The 20659-nt window shown below is 47.7% G+C and overlaps 1 protein-coding gene across 1 annotated transcript; it reads left to right on the top strand.

Annotated features, from left to right (window-relative positions):
* The first annotated feature begins 9610 nt into the window (after positions 1-9610).
* On the top strand, positions 9611-15614 carry DRD5 (dopamine receptor D5). Its single transcript, XM_067735513.1, is given in 2 exon segments — positions 9611-11177; positions 11179-15614. Coding segments are annotated over 2 exon segments (1425 nt in total). The 5' UTR covers positions 9611-9917; the 3' UTR covers positions 11344-15614.
* The last annotated feature ends 5045 nt before the right edge of the window (positions 15615-20659 follow it).

The following is a 20659-nucleotide window of genomic DNA, read 5'->3' on the forward strand; positions in this document are numbered from 1 at the left end:
AATCTCTAGGTCCCTCCATGTTACTACAAATGGCATAATTTCATTCTTTTTTATGGCTGAGTAATATTCCATTGTGGATATGTACCACATCTGCTTTATCCATTCATCTGTTGATGGATGTTTAGGTTGCTTCCGTAAAATTTTTTTTATTTTGAAATCATTTCAAGCTTACAGAAGAGTAGTAAGACAAAGAACTTTCATTTACCCTTTACCCAGATGCACCAGTTGTTCTTGACCATGTATCTACTGCATATATGGCCTGATCTGATGTGATCTGTTATAGATCCTCTCCTGGAGCATGTGAAGTTTAGTTTAGGCATCTGGCTCCTTTTCCCTTAACCATTTCAGCAGGTATTCTCTAAGAACAAGGGAGGTCCAATGATCAAATTCAGGAAATTTAAGGTTGCTGCCATACAACTGTCTTAATTGTCAATAATTGTTGATTGTCAATGGTCTACTTGTCAATGATTGTCTAATGTAGTGTCCACATGAACATTTTGCCAACTGTCGCAATAACATCTTATAAAGGGTCTCCCCTGATCCCTGGCATGCTTCCACGGTCTTCTTTAATCTGGAACCGTCCCTTGGCCCTTCTTTGTCTGTTGTGACATTGATACTTCTGAAGAGTTCAGGTCAGTTGTTCAAGGTCCGCAGTGTGGGTTTGTCTGATGTTTCCTCGGGGAGCAGGGATGCTACATAAAGATGCTGTGTCCTTGGTGCCTCACATCGAGGGCCACTTGGTGTCTGTTTGTCCCACTCCTGGGGGTGTTAACTTTGTTCACCTCATTGAGGTTTCTCAACAGTGAAGTTACCATTTTTTCTCTTTGTAATTAATAAATAATATGAGTGGAGGTGCTTTGAGACAATGCAAATATCCTGTTCCTCTCCAAACTTTTACTTAGTGATGATTCTTGTCTAAATCAATTATTACTATTATGGTTATAAGATATGATTTTATTTTCTTCTTTTTTAAATTTTTTATTGAAGTATAGTTGATTTACAATATTGTGTTAATTTCTGCTGTACAGTAAAGTGACTCAGTTATACACATATATACATTCTTTTTCATATTCTTTTCCATTATGGTTTATCCCAGGAGATTGAATTTGGTTTCCTGTGCTATAGAGCAGGATCTTGTTTATCCATTCTACGTGTAATAGTTTGCATCTACTAACCTCAAACTCCCAGTGCATCCCTCCCTCCCCTCCACTTCCCCTTGGCAACCACAAGTCTGTTCTCTATGTCTGTGAGCCTAATTCTGTTTCGTAGATAAGTTCATTTGTGCCATATTTTAGATTCCACATATAAGTGATATCATATGATATTTGTCTTTCTCTGTCTGACTTACTTCACTTAGTATGATAGTCTGTTGCATCCATGTTGCTGCAAATGACATTATTTTATTCTTTTTTATGGCTGAGTAGTATTCCATTGTATATATATGTACCATATCTTCTTTATCCATTCAAAAGATGTGATTTTCTAATTCTCTTATTCCTCTGATGTTTATTTATTTTATTTTATTTTTTCTTAGCCAATGGCTTGTTTTTAAAAAATTTTTCTTTTCTTTCTTTATTTTTTAACATCTTTATTGGAGTATAATTGCTTCACAATGGTATATTAGTTTCTGCTTTATAACAAAGTGAATCAGCTATACATATACCTACATCCCCATATCTCCTCCCTCTTGTGTCTCCCTCCCACCCTCCCTATCCCTCCCCTCTAGGTGGTCACAAAGCACCGAGCTGATCTCCCTGTGCTATGTGGCTGCTTCCCACTAGCTATTTTACATTTAGTAGTGTATATATGTCCATGCCACTCTCTCACTTCGTCCCAGCTTACCCATCCCCCTCCCTGTGTCCTCAAGTCCATTCTCTACATCTGTGTCTATTTTCCTGTCCTGCCCCTAGGTTCTTCAGAACCATTTTTTTTTTTTAGATTCCATATATATGTGTTAGCATACAGTATTTGTTTTTCTCTTTCTGACTTTCTGTATGACAGACTCTACGTCCATCCACCTCACTACAAATAACTCAGTTTCGTTTTTTTTATGGCTGAGTAATATTCCATTGTATATATGTGCCACATCTTCTTTATCCATTCATCTGTTGATGGACACTTAGGTTGCTTCCATGTCCTGGCTCTTGTAAATAGAGCTGCAATGAACGTTGTGGTACATAACTCTTTTTGAATTATGGTTTTCTCAGAGTATATACCCAGTAGTGGGATTGCTGGGTAATGTGGTAGTTCTATTTTTAGTTTTTAAAGGAACCTCCATACTGTTCTCCACTTTTCATGTTTATTAATTGTCATTCTACTGTAAGGAAGCCTCCTTCCGCTTCCCTCCCTCCCTCCCTCCCTCCCTTCCTTCCTTCCTTCCTTCTATCCTTCCTTCCTTCCTTCTTCCCTCTCTCCCCCTCTTCTTCCTTCCCTCCTTTTTATTCTTATCACTATGGATTCATGGATTTTCATTTTATTCAATAGGTTATAATCCATTATTATTATCAATTCTGATGCTCACATTGTCCCAGGTTTAGCAAGTGGGAGCCCCTTCAACTTGGTTGCTGTGCCCTTTTCACATGTCTCCATCATTCTTTGAGCACTCTCTTGTTTTCTGGCACCACAAGATGTCCCAGGCTTGTGTGGTACCTTCTCTGCCCAGCTCTGGCATCAGCCATTTCTCTGAGACATTCTGAGTCCTTTTGGTGAAGGCTGGTATTTATAAACCAAGATCTGGGTACCCTGTGGGTACTGAGCAACATTTAGTCTGAAGCCATGAGAAATGGAGCAACACTTACTCATCTGTGTATTAGTCATGCTAACTAGCGTGACCTGGAGAAAGAAGCATATGTGTCACTCATGGAGAGTCTGATGCAGATTAGTGGATCCTGGGAGATTCCATCTTTGCATCCCTGACGTCCCTGCACAAGGTCATTGCTGAAGAGAAGGCCGAGGAGTCATGCCCGTTCTTAAGATACTTCCAGCAAGGAAGTCTGCATCACTTTTGCTCGCGCTGCCATTTGCCAGAAGTCCAAGGGAGTCTGGGCAGCACAGAGAACACACAGTTAGTTGGTGTGCCCTTACCCCTTCTAACCACAGTATGTCCATTCATGCAACAAATGTCAACTCGGTTCCTCGTAGCCAAGCTGACTCCAAGAGGCTGAGATGACTTCACCTCAGGTGGTTTACAGCAGGGGGAGAAAGGTAAGTAAACAGTAAGTGAACAGACCATCACATGACAGTGGACTTGCGCACTGTAGCAGGGGTAGGTGCTGTGCGCTGCGCCGACACTGAATGGTTACCTCCCTGGAGACTTGAGGAAGACCCATCTGGGTGGTCCATTGGCACTGGGTTTGAAACGTGAATGGGAGTTCGCTCCCACTCAGAAAAGGGTGGGGATGTCTCAGGCAGAGGAGAGAGCCAGGGCAAGGGCAGAAGACCTGAAAGAACTAGGCATGCCGGGAGAAGAGGGAACAATTTGAGGTGGGTAGAAGGTGGGGTCTACTGGGAAAGGCTTGGGAGGCAAGGGATGAGGCTGATAACCAGGTGGGAAGGGCTGTGCTAAGAAGTTTGGAATTAACAGATTAACTTTTGTTAGTTGGGTGAATAATTAATAGTGTGGGTCACAAGGCATGGTGGGATGTGTTTAAGCTGATGAAAGACACCTCATCTGTGTTTTAGGAGGATCATCTCGACGGTAGAGCACCGGATGGAGGGGAGAGAAGACATCAAGACACACGGACCTGTTGGGAGGCTCTGGCAACCATGTAGGCATGAAGCAATGAGGACCTGAACTGGGGGTAGCAGAGGGGACAGATAGAGGGGTTGGCTGTTGGAGCCATTTGAGAACAATGAAACCATAGTGGTTTCCTTTATTGTAGACCGTGTGGTTGATATTATTTGCCCACAATTGTTCCTGGCCTCCTCACATTGCCATGGCTTCACTGTGGACAGGGCGTCGTTCTTGCTCGCCCACTGACCTGCTTTGGTCCTGGGTGCATGAGTCGAGTTAACATATGCACCATCCAACCAGAAGCTCCAAGTGTGTGCATGGCTGGGGCAACCCTCTTGGCTCCCACCCTGCATCCCGAGAAGGCAAGCCCCAGGGGTATCAATGGCCTGGGAATGAGGGAGTGGAGGAGCAAACTGAACCTGACCCAAATTTCGGGACAAAGCTTCCCCAGCTGACCACAGACCATTAGCGACAAATAAAAGCTCGTTATTTTAAGCCACTGAGATCCTGGGTCTGTTTGTTACACAGCATTATGGTAACAAAACCTGACTAATATAGGGGCTTACCATTTCCTAAGTACAGCATGTTGTTTATTGGTAATATCTCTGCATAGTAGGTATTAGTGTTACCATTTTAAAGATGAGGAAACTGAGGCTCAGAGAAGTTAAGTAACTTGCTCAAGGTCCCACAGCTAGTAAGTCAGAGAAGAGGGATTTGAACATGGGACTGTCTGACTTGCAAACCCCTCTTCCATCCTCTATCTACGTGAATATACTAACTTCTGGGATAGCTATTTTTTCCTGCCAGAAATGGCTGCTTTCAGCTTCCTGTGTTTCTGAGTTGGGAGAGGGGTGGGGGCCTGGGGACCAGCCTTTGGGTTTGAAGAGGCCTCCAGGTCACCATCAGTGGATGTGTGCTTGAGGGGGCTTCTCCAGCCTCAGGGATGGAGGCTGATGTTTCATCTCTACCTTTCTGCCTGGGCTCCGCTGAGCCAAGCTGAGTACATTGACAGCCTGGGTGTATCCTATAGCCAAGGAACTAAGCCTGTCTCGGTGTAAAACAGAGTTGACTCTTTTGATATCATCAACGGTGGCGGTGGGCGGCAGCGGCAGCAGCAGCAGCAAAATCCTGGCTGTTGGCCCACTGATTTAGCCATTTGTCTCAGCAAGCGAATCCAATTTAAAATATATCTTCAGAAAAAGAAGGATCAATGAGTTTAAATAGAGGACTATTTGCTAACCAGATTAGGAAAACCCCCTTTGTGCTAAAATGTTCTAAGTAAATCCTCTTAGTACAATTTTGCAGGAGCCAAAAGTGTGAGAGGATCACTTACTTGCTGTCATCCTCTGAGGGCAGGGCTCTAGCTGGGATAAAATAAGAGAAGGAATTTATTAGCTCCTTAGTTGGCTAGAGTCTGTGCAGACGTGGCTGGGTTCGGAGGCTGACCCAAGAGACTCCTTGGTTTTCGGTTGTTAACCAGCTCTTTTGAAGAATGTGGGAAAGAGCTTGGGTGAGAGAGGGCAGCCACTGCTTACACAAAACCATCATCCCTACCAGGCAGACTGCTCCCTGTGAAGATGGAAGACACAAGGGCTGTAGCACCCTGGCAGCATATTAATTTACTTTGCTTGCCCAAGGTCTTATGGATAGAGAGAAAACTCTCAGTTTCCAAAAATGATGAGAAACCTGATATTTTGGATAACAGAGGAAAGTGTTGGGAGTTCTGAAATCTGTCCTTTCACACACGCAGCTTCATGCCTCTGAGCCTTTGCACATGCTGTTCCCTCTGCAAGGAATGCCCTTCCGATCCCAGAATGCTGGTGGACTCCGTTCAACACTCCAGCTTGAGTGTCCTCTCTTCTGTGCTGCCCTTCCCCGTGCTGCCCACCCAAATGGGCAGTTCATTCCCCTGTTCTCAGGTCACCACTGAACTTGTTTATTCCCTGCTCTGGGCAGGGCTTTTTCAGTCGTAGGTGACAACTGAAACTCAACTCAGATACGTGTTAGCAAAAGGCTTTTGTAACTGCAAAGAGCAGGGTAGAGGCTCAAAGGTGTCATTCTCTCTCACGCACTCTCTCTCTTTCCTCTTCCTTTTCCCCTTCCCCTCCTTCTTCCTCTTCCACCACCTCCTCCTTCTTCAGGAATGTAAGCCCCAGGAGGACAGGAATGTATATTTGATTCTTCTTCTTCTTCTTTTTTTTTTTTTTCGGTACACGGGCCTCTCACTGTTGTGGCCTCTCCCATTGCGGAGCACAGGCTCCGGAGGCGCAGGCTCAGCGGCCATGGCTCACGGGCCCAGCAGCTCCGCGGCATGTGGGATCTTCCTGGACAGGGGCACGAACCCGTGTTCCCAGCATCGGCAGGTGGCCTCTCAACCACTGCGCCACCAGGGAAGCCCTTGATTCTTCTTGTATCCCCCAGCTTAGGGCAGAGCCTGGGACGTAGTAACGTTTGAGCCTGGCTCAAATATCAATTTTGTGTTAATTAGAAAAAGATGCCCCTTTCTCAATATAATTTACTGCCTTTTGCTGGAAGTTTTAAATAATCACTATACAAACCTACCCTGGCTATGACGTGTATACCCCAAACAGCCTCCCCTCCATCTCCCACATAGTAGGTCCTTAATAAATGCTTGCTGGATGAATGAATGGATGAAATTCAGGGAGTCAGAACTATCTAAAAAACCAATGCAAAACAGTGTGGTGAGCTTGTGTGTACCTTTGCTGATTGAATTGTCCATTAGTGTCAGAGTGTTGGGCACAGAGCCCCCCCTTTTATTATTCCTCCATCAATGAAGATTTGTCAAGCACCCACTCATTGTGTTGGTTTGGGGAATTCAGACACAAATAAGATGCAGTTTGTTGATTTAAGAAGTTCAGAGGCTAGAGGGTCAGATAGCCATGTAAATGAATGGTGACAATATAGTGTCACGATTGCTGCCTTATGAGCCAACCCAGGGCTCCACTGGAGCTCAGGATACTGACTCAGTCCAGAAGAGCCAGGAAGGCTTCCTGGAGGGGTGCAGTTTAAGTCAGATCTAGAAGGAGGGAAAAGTACTAACACTGGTAAGTGCTGCATACAGCATATAAAGCCATGATCCGTGTGTTTCAGTCTCCAAGCAGTGTTATGTTCAAGAAGATAATTTCTTAACTCAAACTTTTCTTGCATTTCTTAAGTTCTGGGAAGGCAGCAGGTAATACTTGTCTAAAATTCCCTGTCCCTTCCTATCCACTTTCCTACAGACCCCAGTTCCCTCACCTCATTCACATCAAACTTCCCTGGGAAACCCCACCTTGAGCTTTCAATCCCTCTTCCCACTTTTCTCCTTCTGCTCTTTATTATGAAGACAAACATAATCTCTTCCTCTGGGACGATTCCTTCTTCCTCCAGCCTCTCAGGTCCAATAATGCATCCACTTTCTGACTCTCTTTCACAAAACTCAGGGCAGAAATATCCTTGGAGAGCAGCCCAGGGTAAGGAACTGCCCCGGTACAGCCAGAGGAAAAAGGGAGGCTCAGAGTCACTCATACAGGAATGATTTTGGTATTATCACATTTATCTTTTAAACTACTATGATCAACCCATTTTGAAGATGAGAAAACTGAGGCTCAGAGAGATCAAATAACTTGCCCAAGATCCCACAGCTAGTAAATACCTGCTCCTGCCTGCCATGCTTTCCTTCTCTTATCTTCTCTTTTGCCTTCTTAACTGTGATTTCAACCCAAAGAGAGATTTCCCCAGGGAAGGCTTCTCTAGACATTTTGTCTTGGTCAAACCAACCTATTGTACACTTTCATAAGGCTGTGTACTTTTCCTTCATAGCACTTGCCACAGTTGTAATCGTACATTTTCTGGGTGATTCTTGGATTAAAGCCTCTCTCCAACACTAGACTATAACCTTGTGGAGAGAAAGGGCAATATATATATATATATTTATATACCCTTGTATTCCCAGCAAACAAAACAGCATCTGGGACATAATAGGTGCTCAATAAATATTTGCTGAATAAGTGAATAAGTAGCTGAAATTCAAACCCCTGTCTCTAAAACCCAAGTTCTTTGCTAACATCATGTGTTGGTGTTCCCCAGGAGGACAAAGTGGGAGGGAGGTCATTTCAGGGTGAAGAATTACCATATGACTCATTAGGGAAATTACAATTTGTGTGTGTGTGTGTGTGTGTGTGTGTGTGTGTGTGTGTTGATAGTGGTTTGAATTCAGGCTGCATATAGAGGAGCAGCAGTAGAAGCTGGGGCACTGAGCAAGGGCACAATGATTAAAAGACTTAAAAGACCTCGCTTGCCTCAGGATCAAGGATCACAGGGAGCTACTGAGAGTTTTTCATCTGGGGAGAGGCATGATCATAGTTAGATTTGAGAAAGTTCACTCTGCCTGCCACTGAGTGGAGGGTGGACAGAACCTGGAGGCTAGGGTAGCGTCACTATAAAACAGCTTGGAGAAGGAAAAGTCCTGGACAGGGACATCAGTGGAGAGAGGGGTGGTCCAGCTCCTAGGAGATGGGGAGAGACAGGTGTAAGTGTGACTCCCCCGTTTTAGGCATAGACACCTGGACAGGTGGTCTTGTCATCTCTGGCAGCATAAAGCACCGAAGGGGGAGATGGTTTGCGGTGGGAGAGGCTGCGTAGGGCTGAGCAGCCTGGGTCTGAGAAGTTGCTTCACTTGCAGCTGTTGGACCAGGGTACAGGGGGTGCTCAGGGCGAATGGGGCAGGTGGGTCAGAGTGCAGAGAGAGACTAGGGAGGAGTTGAGAGTCCAGCCCCCATTTCTAGACCCCAACACAGTGTGGGTGTATAGGTCAGCGGGTCTCAGATAAGCCTGAGCAGCATGCTGCCGCCTCCTCCATTTCTCGCCAGCTGCCTTCCACTGAGCTTAACACCGCAGAGAGACCCGGGGACTCACAAGCGCAGCTGTCAGCTGGGAGGGAGGTAAGATCCAGGAACACTGCCCTCCCTCTCCAGTGTCTCCCCACTGTTCTTTTTTAAGAATTTGGGCTTTGGGCCACCTATTCAAGCCTCAGATTCCTCATCTGTTAAGCATGAGATAGGAATCCATCCCTGTAAAAAGAAAGACTGAATGCACCCTGCAGGGAGAAGGCACCTGGCTGGGGCTCTTCCTCACCTGCTGGGTTCATCCAAAATTATTCCCCAAAGGAAAAGCCATGTAAGGATTGGGGGTGGGGAATAGGCTTTCCCAAGAGGTCAGGTTAAGTCCCAATCTTAGGATGGATGTTCCGGGGAAGGCTGGGAGAAGATGTTCCCAGGAGACACCACTTCCTGGCTTCACTGAACCCTTACACCACCCGATGGAGAAGGAAGGAATCGTTTACCCCATTTTGTGGACGAGGAAACCAAGGCCCAAGGAAGTTAAGGAGGACTCTTAAGGTCACACAGCCAGTCCGGAGTGGGACTTAGGTCTATGAGAAATCCAAGGCCATCCTCTTGACCCTACAAACGCCCTTTCCCAGTCTAGAAGCCAGTGATTCTCCCCATTCCTACTCCACCGCCCTGCTCCCCAAAAGTGCCCAGGGCACCAGGGCTGGGCCAGGCACCTCTTCGGCTTCCCGGGGCGCGGGTCTGGGTCTTCAGAGGGCCGGGGTCTGGTACTAGAACGCCTCTCAAACCTGCGGGTTTGCCCCCAAACTCCGGCGGACGCAGCTTGAAGAGTGAGGGCGCCAAGGCATAGGTGGGGCGGGTACGCAGGAGATTGGGGAGTGCGGTGGCGGGGGGCGGGTGCGGGAGTGCGGGCCCCGGGAGCACCGAGGAACGGAGGAGGCCGCGCAGCAGCGCTAGCCCGGCGCCGGCCGCTCCTGGCCCCCGCCCCCTCGGTGGTGGCTCGCTCTTCGCTTATCCGGCTCCGAAGCAGACCCAGCCGCCGTCGCCGGCTGGCGCACTACCGGCTCCCGGGAACAGCCCCTCCGGCACCGGCCGCTTCCCGGCACTGGAGCGGCGCAACGCGGCCACAGACCCGGTGGCGGTCGAGGAGGCAAGAGGGGTGCCGGCGCGCCCCAGGGCCCCGGCGCAGCGCACGGTGAGCGCCCCCCGAGACTCGGGGATCCCTTAGCCGCGGGTCCCGGGGTACCCCCCCCCGGGTACCCGATGGGGCCGCCCGGTGAACGCAGGGCAGAAGTTGGGACCGCGCGCAGCCAGCCTGTGCCACCGAACTCGATATGCTGCCGCCTGGGCGAAACGGCACCGCCTACCGGGCGCGGTCCCGGCAGCAGCAGCTGGCGCAGGGGGGCGCCGTGGGGGCCTCGGAGGGGGCGACGCTGCTGGGGCCAGCGCAAGTGGTCACGGCCTGCCTCCTGACCCTGTTCATCGTCTGGACCCTGCTGGGCAATGTGCTGGTGTGCGCGTCCATCGTGCGCAGTCGCCACCTGCGCGCCAGGATGACCTACGTCTTCATTGTGTCTCTGGCTGTGTCTGACCTCTTCGTGGCGCTGCTGGTCATGCCCTGGAAGGCGGTCGCCGAGGTGGCCGGTTACTGGCCTTTTGGGGCCTTCTGCGACATCTGGGTGGCCTTCGACATCACGTGCTCCACCGCCTCCATCCTGAACCTGTGCATCATCAGCGTGGACCGCTACTGGGCCATCTCCAGGCCCTTCTGCTACAAGTGCAAGATGACGCAGCGTGTGGCCTTGGTCATGGTCGGCCTGGCGTGGACCTTGTCCATCCTCATCTCCTTCATCCCAGTCCAGCTCCACTGGCACAGGGACAAGATGGGCTCCTGGGGTGGGGTGGACCCACCATCTAACCTGGTCAACGGGACGCCCTGGGAGGAAGCCGGGGAGCCAGACTTGAGGGCGGAAAACTGTGACTCCAGCCTGAACCGAGCTTACGCAGTCTCCTCCTCACTCATCAGCTTCTACATCCCGGTGGCCATCATGATCGTGACCTACACGCGCATCTACCGCATCGCCCAGGTGCAAATCCGCAGGATTACCTCCCTGGAGAGGGCCGCGGAGCACGCGCAGAGCTGCCGGAGCCGTGAGGCCTGTGCGCCCGACACCGGCCTGCGGGCATCTATCAAGAAGGAGACCAAGGTCCTCAAGACCCTATCGGTGATCATGGGGGTCTTCGTGTGCTGCTGGCTGCCCTTCTTCATCCTTAACTGCATGGTCCCTTTCTGCAGCGGACACCCCGAGGGCTTCCCCTGCGTCAGCGAGACCACCTTCGAAGTCTTCATCTGGTTTGGCTGGGCCAACTCCTCCCTCAACCCCATCATCTACGCCTTCAAAGCTGACTTCCGGAAGGTGTTTGCCCAGCTGCTGGGGTGCAGCCACCTCTGCTCCCGCACTCAGGTGGAGACAGTGAACATCAGCAATGAGCTCATCTCCTGCAACCAGGACACCGCCTTCCACAAGGAGATCGCAGCTGCCTACATCCATACGATCCCCAACGCGGTGACCCCGGGTGACGCGGAGGTGGACAAAGGAGGAAGAGGAGAGCCCTTTCAGTCGCACGTCCCAGATCTCTCAGACGTCCCCAGATGGTGACCCTGCTGCCCAGCCTGTCTGGGAGCTGGACTGTGAGGGGGAGATTTCATTAGGCAAAAGAACGCCTTTCACCCCAAATGGATTCCATTTAACTGCCTAAGAACTGCTCTTTGTGGATCTATATAACCGCGTAGACATTAGCCAGCATGCAGAATACACACTGGACACACACAGACATCTCCACTGCTGCTCAGTTTATCATGCCTTCTGTGTCAGTGTAGTAGTCCATGTGCTTAGAAACCTCACCAGACTGATTTGTTGAGGAAAGATTAGGCAGAAGCAGTTGGAAAAAACTCAGTCAAATATACCCTAGCCTAGCAGAGATGGGTCAACGGTTCTGTTAGAGAAGATAAGATGGTGATTGATTCTAAAAAAAAAAAAAAGTGGTATTTTTCTTTAAAAAATATACTCTCCCCTCCCCTTTTAAATGAATAGATTGTCCAGTGACTTATTTGTGTTTGGGCTGATTTTTAAGCAATAAGGTTCAATGTGTGTAGCGCTGATGGAAGTGTGTGTGGCTTTCCTGTATCTTGCTTCCTGTGGCCTGTGTTTCTGCAGTTTCTCCTTGCTGTGTGTCTTTGCTACCGCTGAGGAATTCTTCCTGATTTGTTCTGGTGTCGAATAGACACAAATTATGTATTCTATGGGGTGATTATCGTTGCTTTGCCAGATTGGTTTTCAGGATGGCTCCTAGAGAAGCCATGAGAGCATCTTAAAAGCAGGAAAGATTTTGGCTGGGTCTGGAAGCACCCATTTATTTTCTTTACAGTCAGTTTGGCCTTAAAGGTACACACAGGGGCAAGAGAACTTGAAGAGTTTCTGATATCTCCGAATTTTAAAAAATTAGATACACACATCTTGAGTCTGTGCTGAAAGCTGGCTTCATGCCACAACATCAAATATGGACTTCTCAAGCCTGGAATTCCATTTTTTTTTTCTCATTTGGAATCTTCTTTTTCTAATTACATAACATAAAACAATTCTCCTGGTTCCTAGAGAGATGCTATCAGTTCATTGAAAAGATCATATAGAATAATCACCTGGTCCTTCTCAACCTCATATCTATAATGTTTTAAAGTTACATGGCTTTTGATCTACCGTGTTTTCTGAAGGGCTTTGAAATGTGTGAGTTGATATGCTTTCAAAAAACAAAACCAGTTTTTAAATAGGCATTTTCATTTGTAGACAATAGGAAGTGAGGGAATGCATTTTAACTAAAATGTAGGAACCAGAGATGATATTTGAATGAACTTGAAATTGGAAAATCGACGAAAAAGCCCAATGAATTCCAGTCTTTTTGTTTTTCTTCTGTGCAGTCTGCGCAGCAAAGGGGAGCATTTAGTTCCAGAGCCACTCCAGACCAGAGCATATTATTACCATTAGATCTAAACGTGAGCGTTGTTAATGGAAGCAAATGAAATGTGAACATGTAATTTCGTACAGGTCCCTACTTTGAAGCAGGCTTCTCAAGGATGGTTCAATCAGTTTTGGTCTCTTTAGGGAGAATTTTATTGTCAGTCTCCTGAACAACCAGGTCTTACTCACTGCAAAATGTGCAGTGCCTGGTACATAATGCTTAATAAACAGCTGCTGAATGCATACTGACTTTCTGGTATGGTGAGATTGAAAGCGAATCCTATTTGATACATTAGTTTTCATATATGATTTAGTCAGATTGATATGGGAATCTGAAGTCTAGTGTTCCATTTTTACCTCTTGTGAGCTGATTGCTAAGTGGACCATTAGGGAAACATCAGGGGCAGTGAAAAGCGCCCTACTCTGAGATTCAGGAGATAGCTGTGTGACCTCGAATGAGTCAACTCACCTCTCTGGGTCTCAGTTTCTGTCTGCCTCTGTAAATTGAAAGACTTATACTAGAGCACAGTTTTCCAAATCGTGTTTCATGATGCAAATGTTAGTGGATAGGGTCTAGGGTGAAATAAATTCAGCAAACCGAGGTACAATATCTGTTTTCTACAGGGCTTTTTAGAACTTTTCCTGTGCATCGTGACTCCCCAAGCAGGAGAGAATTCTGCATTGTTCTCCAATGTCTTTGACCTTGTGAATACCTGTTTGGTACAATTCCTTATTACTCTCTCTTTGGAGATCACAGTTTCAGGGAACATAGTTTCAGAAACTCTAATTGATTTGAAAAATCTCTAAAATGCAACTCTTCTATTCTAAAAGACAGGTTGTTACAAGAAAAGTTTTTTGGTGGCAAACGTTCTCGGCCCCAGTTCAAATAATTTCTGTGTCAGGAAACATGGGTTATGTGAGGATTTGGGGAATGCCTTCTGCACAATAGCACTCATCATTCATTACAATTATTTATACCTACTACGTGCTAGGCACTCTTCTAGGAATATAGTTGCCAATTAATTACTCTGAGGTCTGGGAACTTATATTTCAGTGGGAGAGAGACAGCAAACCAACACTATGATACTGTACTGTACTGCAGTGTATTATGCTGTCCAGACTCTGAAATGTCATGTCACGCAGTGATACTGATGTGACGCAAAATAAAACAGAGTGAGTGGAGTGATGTGGCTGCCATTTGATTTAGGGAAGTCAAGCAAGAGGCATGAAGAAGAGAGACGCAGATGGAGAAGGAAGGCTCAGGGCGACACCAGTGTCCAGGGGGAGGAGCGCTCTGGGCAGAGGGAGTGGCCAGTGCAGAGGCCTGGACACGGGACTGTGTGGGGGCACGCTGGGAGAGAGAAGGGTGGCCGGTGTGGGTGCAGGGCTGTGGAGGGTTAATGCTAACAGCAAAGGCAGGCACTGTAGAGACTCATTCTGTGCCCGGGCTGTGCATGTACGGATTCATTTAATCCTTGCAACCCTGCAAGGCAGGCACTTTTGTTACCCCCATTTTACAGATGGGGGAGTGAAGGCATTGGGAAGCTAAGTAACTAGCCCTGGGTCACATAGCTCGTGAGTGGCCAAGCTGGACTTGAACCGGAGAGTCTGCCCATTGCGTCTTCCTTATCTGCCCTGAGGTGGTGAGAGGGGCTGCTGAGGCAGGCATGGCACTCAGCAAACGCACTGATGCCTGTATCAGAATACTCCTCGTTCATCTGTTCATTAGCTGGTTAACTGATGCATTCCTATTTGCTTGGGTAAGCTGATGTTCATTGTGTCCCTGCCCTGGTGCTCCTTTGTGTTTGGAGGGGAGGCAGCAGTGAAAAAAGGAGCCCATATTTTGGCCAGGTACTTTCCTAATCCCTATTTGATCCTTACATTAACCGCACGTACTACTATTTTTCCATTTTACGGATGAGAACACTGAGGCACAGAGAGGTTAAGTTGGTTTTCCAAGGTTAGATGACTAGTAAGTGGTGGAACCAGGGTTTTTACCTAGGCCTGTGGTTCTCAATGGAGACAATTTTCTCTCCCAGGGGACATTTGGCCGTGTCTGGAGACATTTTTTGGTTGCCACAATTGAGTGTGAGGTGCTCCCGCTGAGGCAGGAGATAGATGGGCCCCAGGCTGAGCAGCTGGAGTCGGTCCCCTGTGGACAGATACTCCAAGATGAAGATAATAGCTGGAGCAAGAGGTGCTGAGCCCTGCCCAGATAAGAGATAAAGAGACCACAGATTTCTCATTCTCGAGGCCAAGGAGACCCTCAGGGCTACACATGCACAGAAAGGCTCCTCGGGGGCCAAAATGTGGGGGTGTCATCCCATAGTAGGTGATGTCAACTTAACCATAGGCCTCTTCGCTAGAATCCATCTTGGCTAAGAGATGCGCGTGCACATGGGGAGGACCCTGAGTTATACCAAATACGGACTCAGAGCCAGGCAAAGCAAGATGACCAGGCAGAGGAAACCTGGAAGAAATGCCCCACAGAAGTGATTCAAACTACCACAAGGGTGAGACACTGAGCCTGACTGTGTGTCTACGCACGTGTATCCTTTTTCCTCCTAATAAACACTTTACTTGTTTCACTGCTTTCTGTCTCTTTGTGGAAATTCATTTCTACAGAGCCGACAGGCCGGGGCCTTGTCACTGGCCACTGGTCTAGTGGCTAGCATTCAGCGTTCTTGCTGCCGCAGCCTGACTTCAATTTCTGGCCGGGAACTGAAATCATGTTTCAAGCCACTGCAGGCTGAGGCCACCTGAGATCACTGCCATCTAACGGCTGAGGCCAGGGATGCCGCTAAACTTCCTACTGTGCGCAGGACAGCCTCCCACCACAAAGAATTATTTGGCCCTGAGAGGCCCTAACTCCACATCCCAGCTGCCTGTCGCCAAGCCACACTACCTAGGCTTTGAAGCGCCACAGCCTTGAGTTCAGCTTTTAGCTTCCCCTTTCTTAATTGTCTGAATTTGAGCACCTCTCCTAGCTTCAGTTTCTTTGCCTGAGAAATGGGTAACTTAACCCCAACGTTCTGGGTGAGGATTAAATGAGTTCGCGTAACACTGAGATTATGTTCGTGTCGTTCTTTTTCCTTTCCTTTTCTCCTTTTTTTTTTTTTTTCGGTACGTGGGCCTCTCACTGTTGTGGCCTCTCCCGTTGCGGAGCACAGGCTCCGGAGGCGCATGCTCAGTGGCCATGGCTCACGGGCCCAGCCGCTCCGCGGCATGTGGGATCCTCCCGGACCGGGGCACGAATCCGTGTCCCCTGCATCGGCAGGCGGACTCTCAACCACTGTGCCACCAGGGAAGCCCCCTTTTCTCCTTTTTAAAAGAACTCTGCAGTTTGATAAATTTTAAGAAGACTTTGAGGTTCCTAGCTTAGGTAGAACTACATCGTCCTGAAAGCCAACAGCGACGAGAGCTGAGACTCCTCTGGTCTTGTTCCCACAAGGCTTGGTCTCCTTCTCAGCCTAGACCAGTGTTGGGCACGAAGTAGGTGTTCAATAAATGTCGATGTCTCTCCCGACCTCGGTCTCCTAAACACACACACACACACACACACACACACACACTCACACACACACACACACACATGTCAGGCTCAGGTGATGCCACTGAGTAACTAGGTGTTTACACAGCGAGTCCAGGGGTGGTGTTTTCTGTCGGGGGTGGTGGCAGTCCTCACACTTAGGACTGATCAAGGGCCTGCAGGGCTGAAAGCCCCACAAGAAGTGTTTTCATCATGCAACACACTTGAATGCTCTTTGTAACTAGCAAAGTGCCTTCAGAGGTTTACCTTGACAATACCCCTGTGAGGTCCTTCCAGCCTGCCCATTAAAAAGATGAGGCAGTTGAACTGGGGAGGGGTCCAGAGACTCACCCACGATCACCTAGCCAGAGGGACCCACGTGGAATTTGAAGGTGGCCTTAATTCCTGTGCTCTCTCCACCCACTGCACGGAAGGAGCATGTGACAACAGGCGAGCAGTGAGCACTTCCTTAAACTTTGCACCTCACTCTCCTTACCCTATTCCTGTCTCTGGGTAATGGCAGGAATGCTCTGTCCCCCACTTTGGGGAAGTTTCATGGCCTGGTTGGTGAGACAGGACATGGCAACCTATGGAATAGCAGGGGCACCTCGGGCATTGCCCTCTCTAGGGGGTCTCCCACATGGTCTGTCTAGCATGACGAACAATGCCAAAACTTGGCAGTTTGAAGCAATGATAATTTATTTCTGGTCATTTTGGTTGGGTGGTTCTTCTGCTATTTTTTCTTGGACTCACTCATACAGCCACATTCAGCTGGAGGGTCACCGGATCTGGGCTTAGCTGGAACAGTGGATACAGCTGGGCCTCTCCCTTTATATGGCCTTTCATCCTCAAGGAGGCTAGATTGGGCTTCCACACACGATGATATTAGCACTCTAAGAGGGAGAGAGCTGGAGCAAAAGTGCTCATCAAGCTTCTGCTCATATCACATTTTCTGATGTCTCAGTGGCCAAAGAAAGTTGCGTGGCCAAGTCCAGACTCAAAGCAGTAGGGGATTACACAAGGGGATTACATAACCATGCACACCAGGAAGCATGATTCATCGGAGCTGTTAATGCTACAATCTACCACAGATCAGTATGTGTCAGGCAGTCAGAGCAGAAGGGATGAATATACATGTATGGTACACACAGGGAGGGATGCATGTCAGAGTCATGCTTCCAGCCATGTCTCCTGGAGACAAGGGGCTGGGGCCACATTTCTGAGATCCTGTAGTGCAGTGACAGGAGAACTAAACTTGGCTGGGCTTGGAGCTGGAAGAACAGGGTTTGGATGAAATGAAATGAATCCATTAAAATTTACTTCACAAGTTACCACCAGCATTATAAGCAATAATGTGAAAGTATTTTGCAGACTTGTAAAGAAGAGAAATTAGTATTCTTAGGCAGAAAACCCAGGTCAGCACCACAGACAGCTCCAAGACTACAGAGAAGCTGCAGTAACTACACAACATGAATATAAATTCATGCTCCTTTAACCCGGAGGCACCTGTGCCCTAGAGAAACACCTTGCTGAGTGTCTAAATGATTAGATTTGCTTCATGTATTCTCATTTGCCTTGGGCTATTTCCTGTCATGACCCGTATGAATTGAGTTTAGGTTTAGTCCTGAGGAAGAGAAACCCCAAATAAGAGTAGCTTAAACAAGAAAGAAGTTTTGACTCTCACCAGCAAAGGTTATTGCTAGACAGTTCAGGGCTGTTATAGCAGCTCTGCTCCATGAAGTCCAGACCTGGGATTCTTACTGCTCACTGCCCTTTATCCTTCGGGTGTGACCTTCAACATCATGGTCTAGGTGGGTGGCTGGTGCTCCTGTCACTACATTTACACTCTTTCATTTGCTCCTCCCTCCAATAAACACAACTTTTCTGGGGCCTACTATGTAACAGAAATAGAAGGGTTACATGTGCTACATTAAAAATTAGGAATCTTGAAATTCTGAGAAGAGGAAGAGAGAAGTTCTTCAAAACATCTGTGAGGGGCTTCCCTGGTGGCGCAGTGGTTGAGAGTCCGCCTGCCGATGCCGTGTCCCGGTCTGGGAAGATCCCACATGCCGCGGAGCGGCTGGGTCCGTGAGCCATGGCCGCTGAGCCTGCGCGTCTGGAGCCTGTGCTCCACAATGGGAGAGGCCACAACAGTGAGAGGCCTGCGTACCGCAAAAAACAAAAACAAAAACAAAAAACATCTGCGAGGAGAAGTAGCCAAGACATGTAATCTAACTAATGGCCAGTCTGGGTTAGGGATGGTGTTTGAACCATGTAAAATAAGTCCAATAATATTTACTTCAAGAAGAAAGATGAATATAAATCCTTTATCATATTTTCTCCTTAGATCCCAATGAATTGTCTTGTGCTCTGCTTACCCATATCTCACTGTGGAGACAGCTGCTCTGGGCTAACTGTATTAGTTTCCTCTTGCTGCTGTAACAAATCACTGCAAACTTAGTGCCCTAGCACAACACATATTTATTCTCTTATCGTTCTGGAGGTCAGAAATGATAAAATCAGTATGTTGGCAAGGCTGAACTCCTTTTGGAGTCTGTAGGGGTGAATCATTTTTCTTTCCTTTTCTAGCGTCTAGAGGTACCTGCATTCCTTGGCTCAGGAGTCCTTCCTCCATCTCCAAGGCCACCAGTGTAGCATCTTCAAATCTCTCTCCCCTCCCCTCTCTTTCTATGTCTTTCTCTATCTCTCTTTCTCCACTCTCTGCTTCCACCATCACATCTCCTTCTCTGACTCTGACCCTCCTGCCTCCCTCTTATATGGACCATTGTGATCACATTGGATTTGCCTAATTCCCCCATCTCAAGCTCTGTAACTTATTCACATCAGCAAAGTCTCTTTTGCCATGCAAGGTAACATATTCACAGGTTCTGGGGATTAGGCCCTGGGTATCTCTGGGGGCTATTTTTCTGTCTACTACACTACCCATTCATTCATTTATTCGTTCAACCAATATTTATTGTGCACCTGCTATGTGCCAGATGCTATGCTATCTGGCTACAGTGTACAGTCAAACAGACATGGCCCCCTCTCTCTTGGAGCAGTTCTTCATTTTTCTAGATAAGCGCCAGTTGATAATGCCCAGAGCAGGTGAACATATGCAATAACATAAGAGGAATGTTTCATGTGTTTAAAACAGACACAGACACATTCACTCACTTACATAATCCCTTCAAGTACACGCACCCTTGTGACTATAAATGTTTAGGATGGAACGCCCACCCTGTGACCTGTTTCTAAATGAGTGAACCTTCATTATAAGGAAAACATCCCTAATGCTCTGTGCAAACACCTCTACCTCAGTCTCACTGGAAAATAAAAACTGGGGAGATATTTTTCCACTGAGTCCTGTGCTTCTTGATAATTTCAGCTTCCTAATCTCTCAAGGGCCCATAGGTGACTAGCCAGTGCTGGGAGAGCAGAGTCAATTCCTGCTGAGGGAACCCAAGCCTGGCCAATCACTGACTTTGTCTCACCTTCCTTGCTTGCTGGTGATTGGCTGGTGGATTGACCAATGAATACCTGGCTAGGAATTTTTTTGCAGGGCAGCCTTCCAGGGCTGAATTACTTATAAAGTTTCCCAAACTGCCTGTCCATTTGGAGTTGAGAATTATAGATCCACTTGCCACCTCATTGTCAGAGGCCCAGAACCTTGAGTTCCCTTTCCTGTCTTCACGCCAAAGATGGAAGCTGTATCTTGAATGACTCTAGCTGTACTGAGAAGTTATCCTCTGTAAGACTTTCATCTCCATCTGGCCTTGTGTATGGGCCAGCCACTATCTTAAACAGGAACTTCTCTGCCCTTTTTACTCACTCTTCCCCCAAGTGAGGAGAACTGGTTTTCTTGGGGAAATGGAGAATCTGGCATTCACTGGTTCAACTTTTCTTTTTTTTTTAAATTAATTAATTAATTTTTGGCTGCATTGGGTCTTCATTGCTGACGTGGGCTTTCTCTAGTTGCAGCAAGCAGGGGCTACTCTTTGTTACCATGCATGGGCTTCTCATTGTGGTGGCTTTTCTTGTTGCGGAGCACAGGATCTAGGTGCGTGGACTTCAGTAGTTGTGGCAGGCAGGCTCAGTAGTTGTGGCTCACGGGCTCTAGAGCGCAGGCTTCAGTAGTTGTGGTGCAAGGGCTTAGTTGTTCTGCAGCATGTGGGATCTTCCAGGGCCAGGACTTGAACATGTGTCAGGCAGGCAGGCAGATTCTTAACCACTGAGCCAACAGGGAAGTCTGGTTCAACTTTTCTGATTGGATTAAATATATGGGTTTAAAGCTGTGAGGATTGCCAAAGGAAAATTGCACCAGATGGAGTTAAGCAGGCAAGGAAAACATTATTCAAGACTATCGCAATAGTGGTTAAGACTATTGAATAGGGGAGAGAGATTGAGCTCAACTTAAATAAAATGGGGGCAGCTAGGGATTTATAGCCAATGGGCAGGGTGAGGGAGTCAGTGGATGGAAATTACTAAGATGGACTTGGTTAGATAACAAGAGCAGGGAAAAGAGGAGCTT

This window comes from Pseudorca crassidens, chromosome 4 (assembly GCF_039906515.1).
Source record: "Pseudorca crassidens isolate mPseCra1 chromosome 4, mPseCra1.hap1, whole genome shotgun sequence".
Taxonomy (NCBI): domain Eukaryota; kingdom Metazoa; phylum Chordata; class Mammalia; order Artiodactyla; family Delphinidae; genus Pseudorca; species Pseudorca crassidens.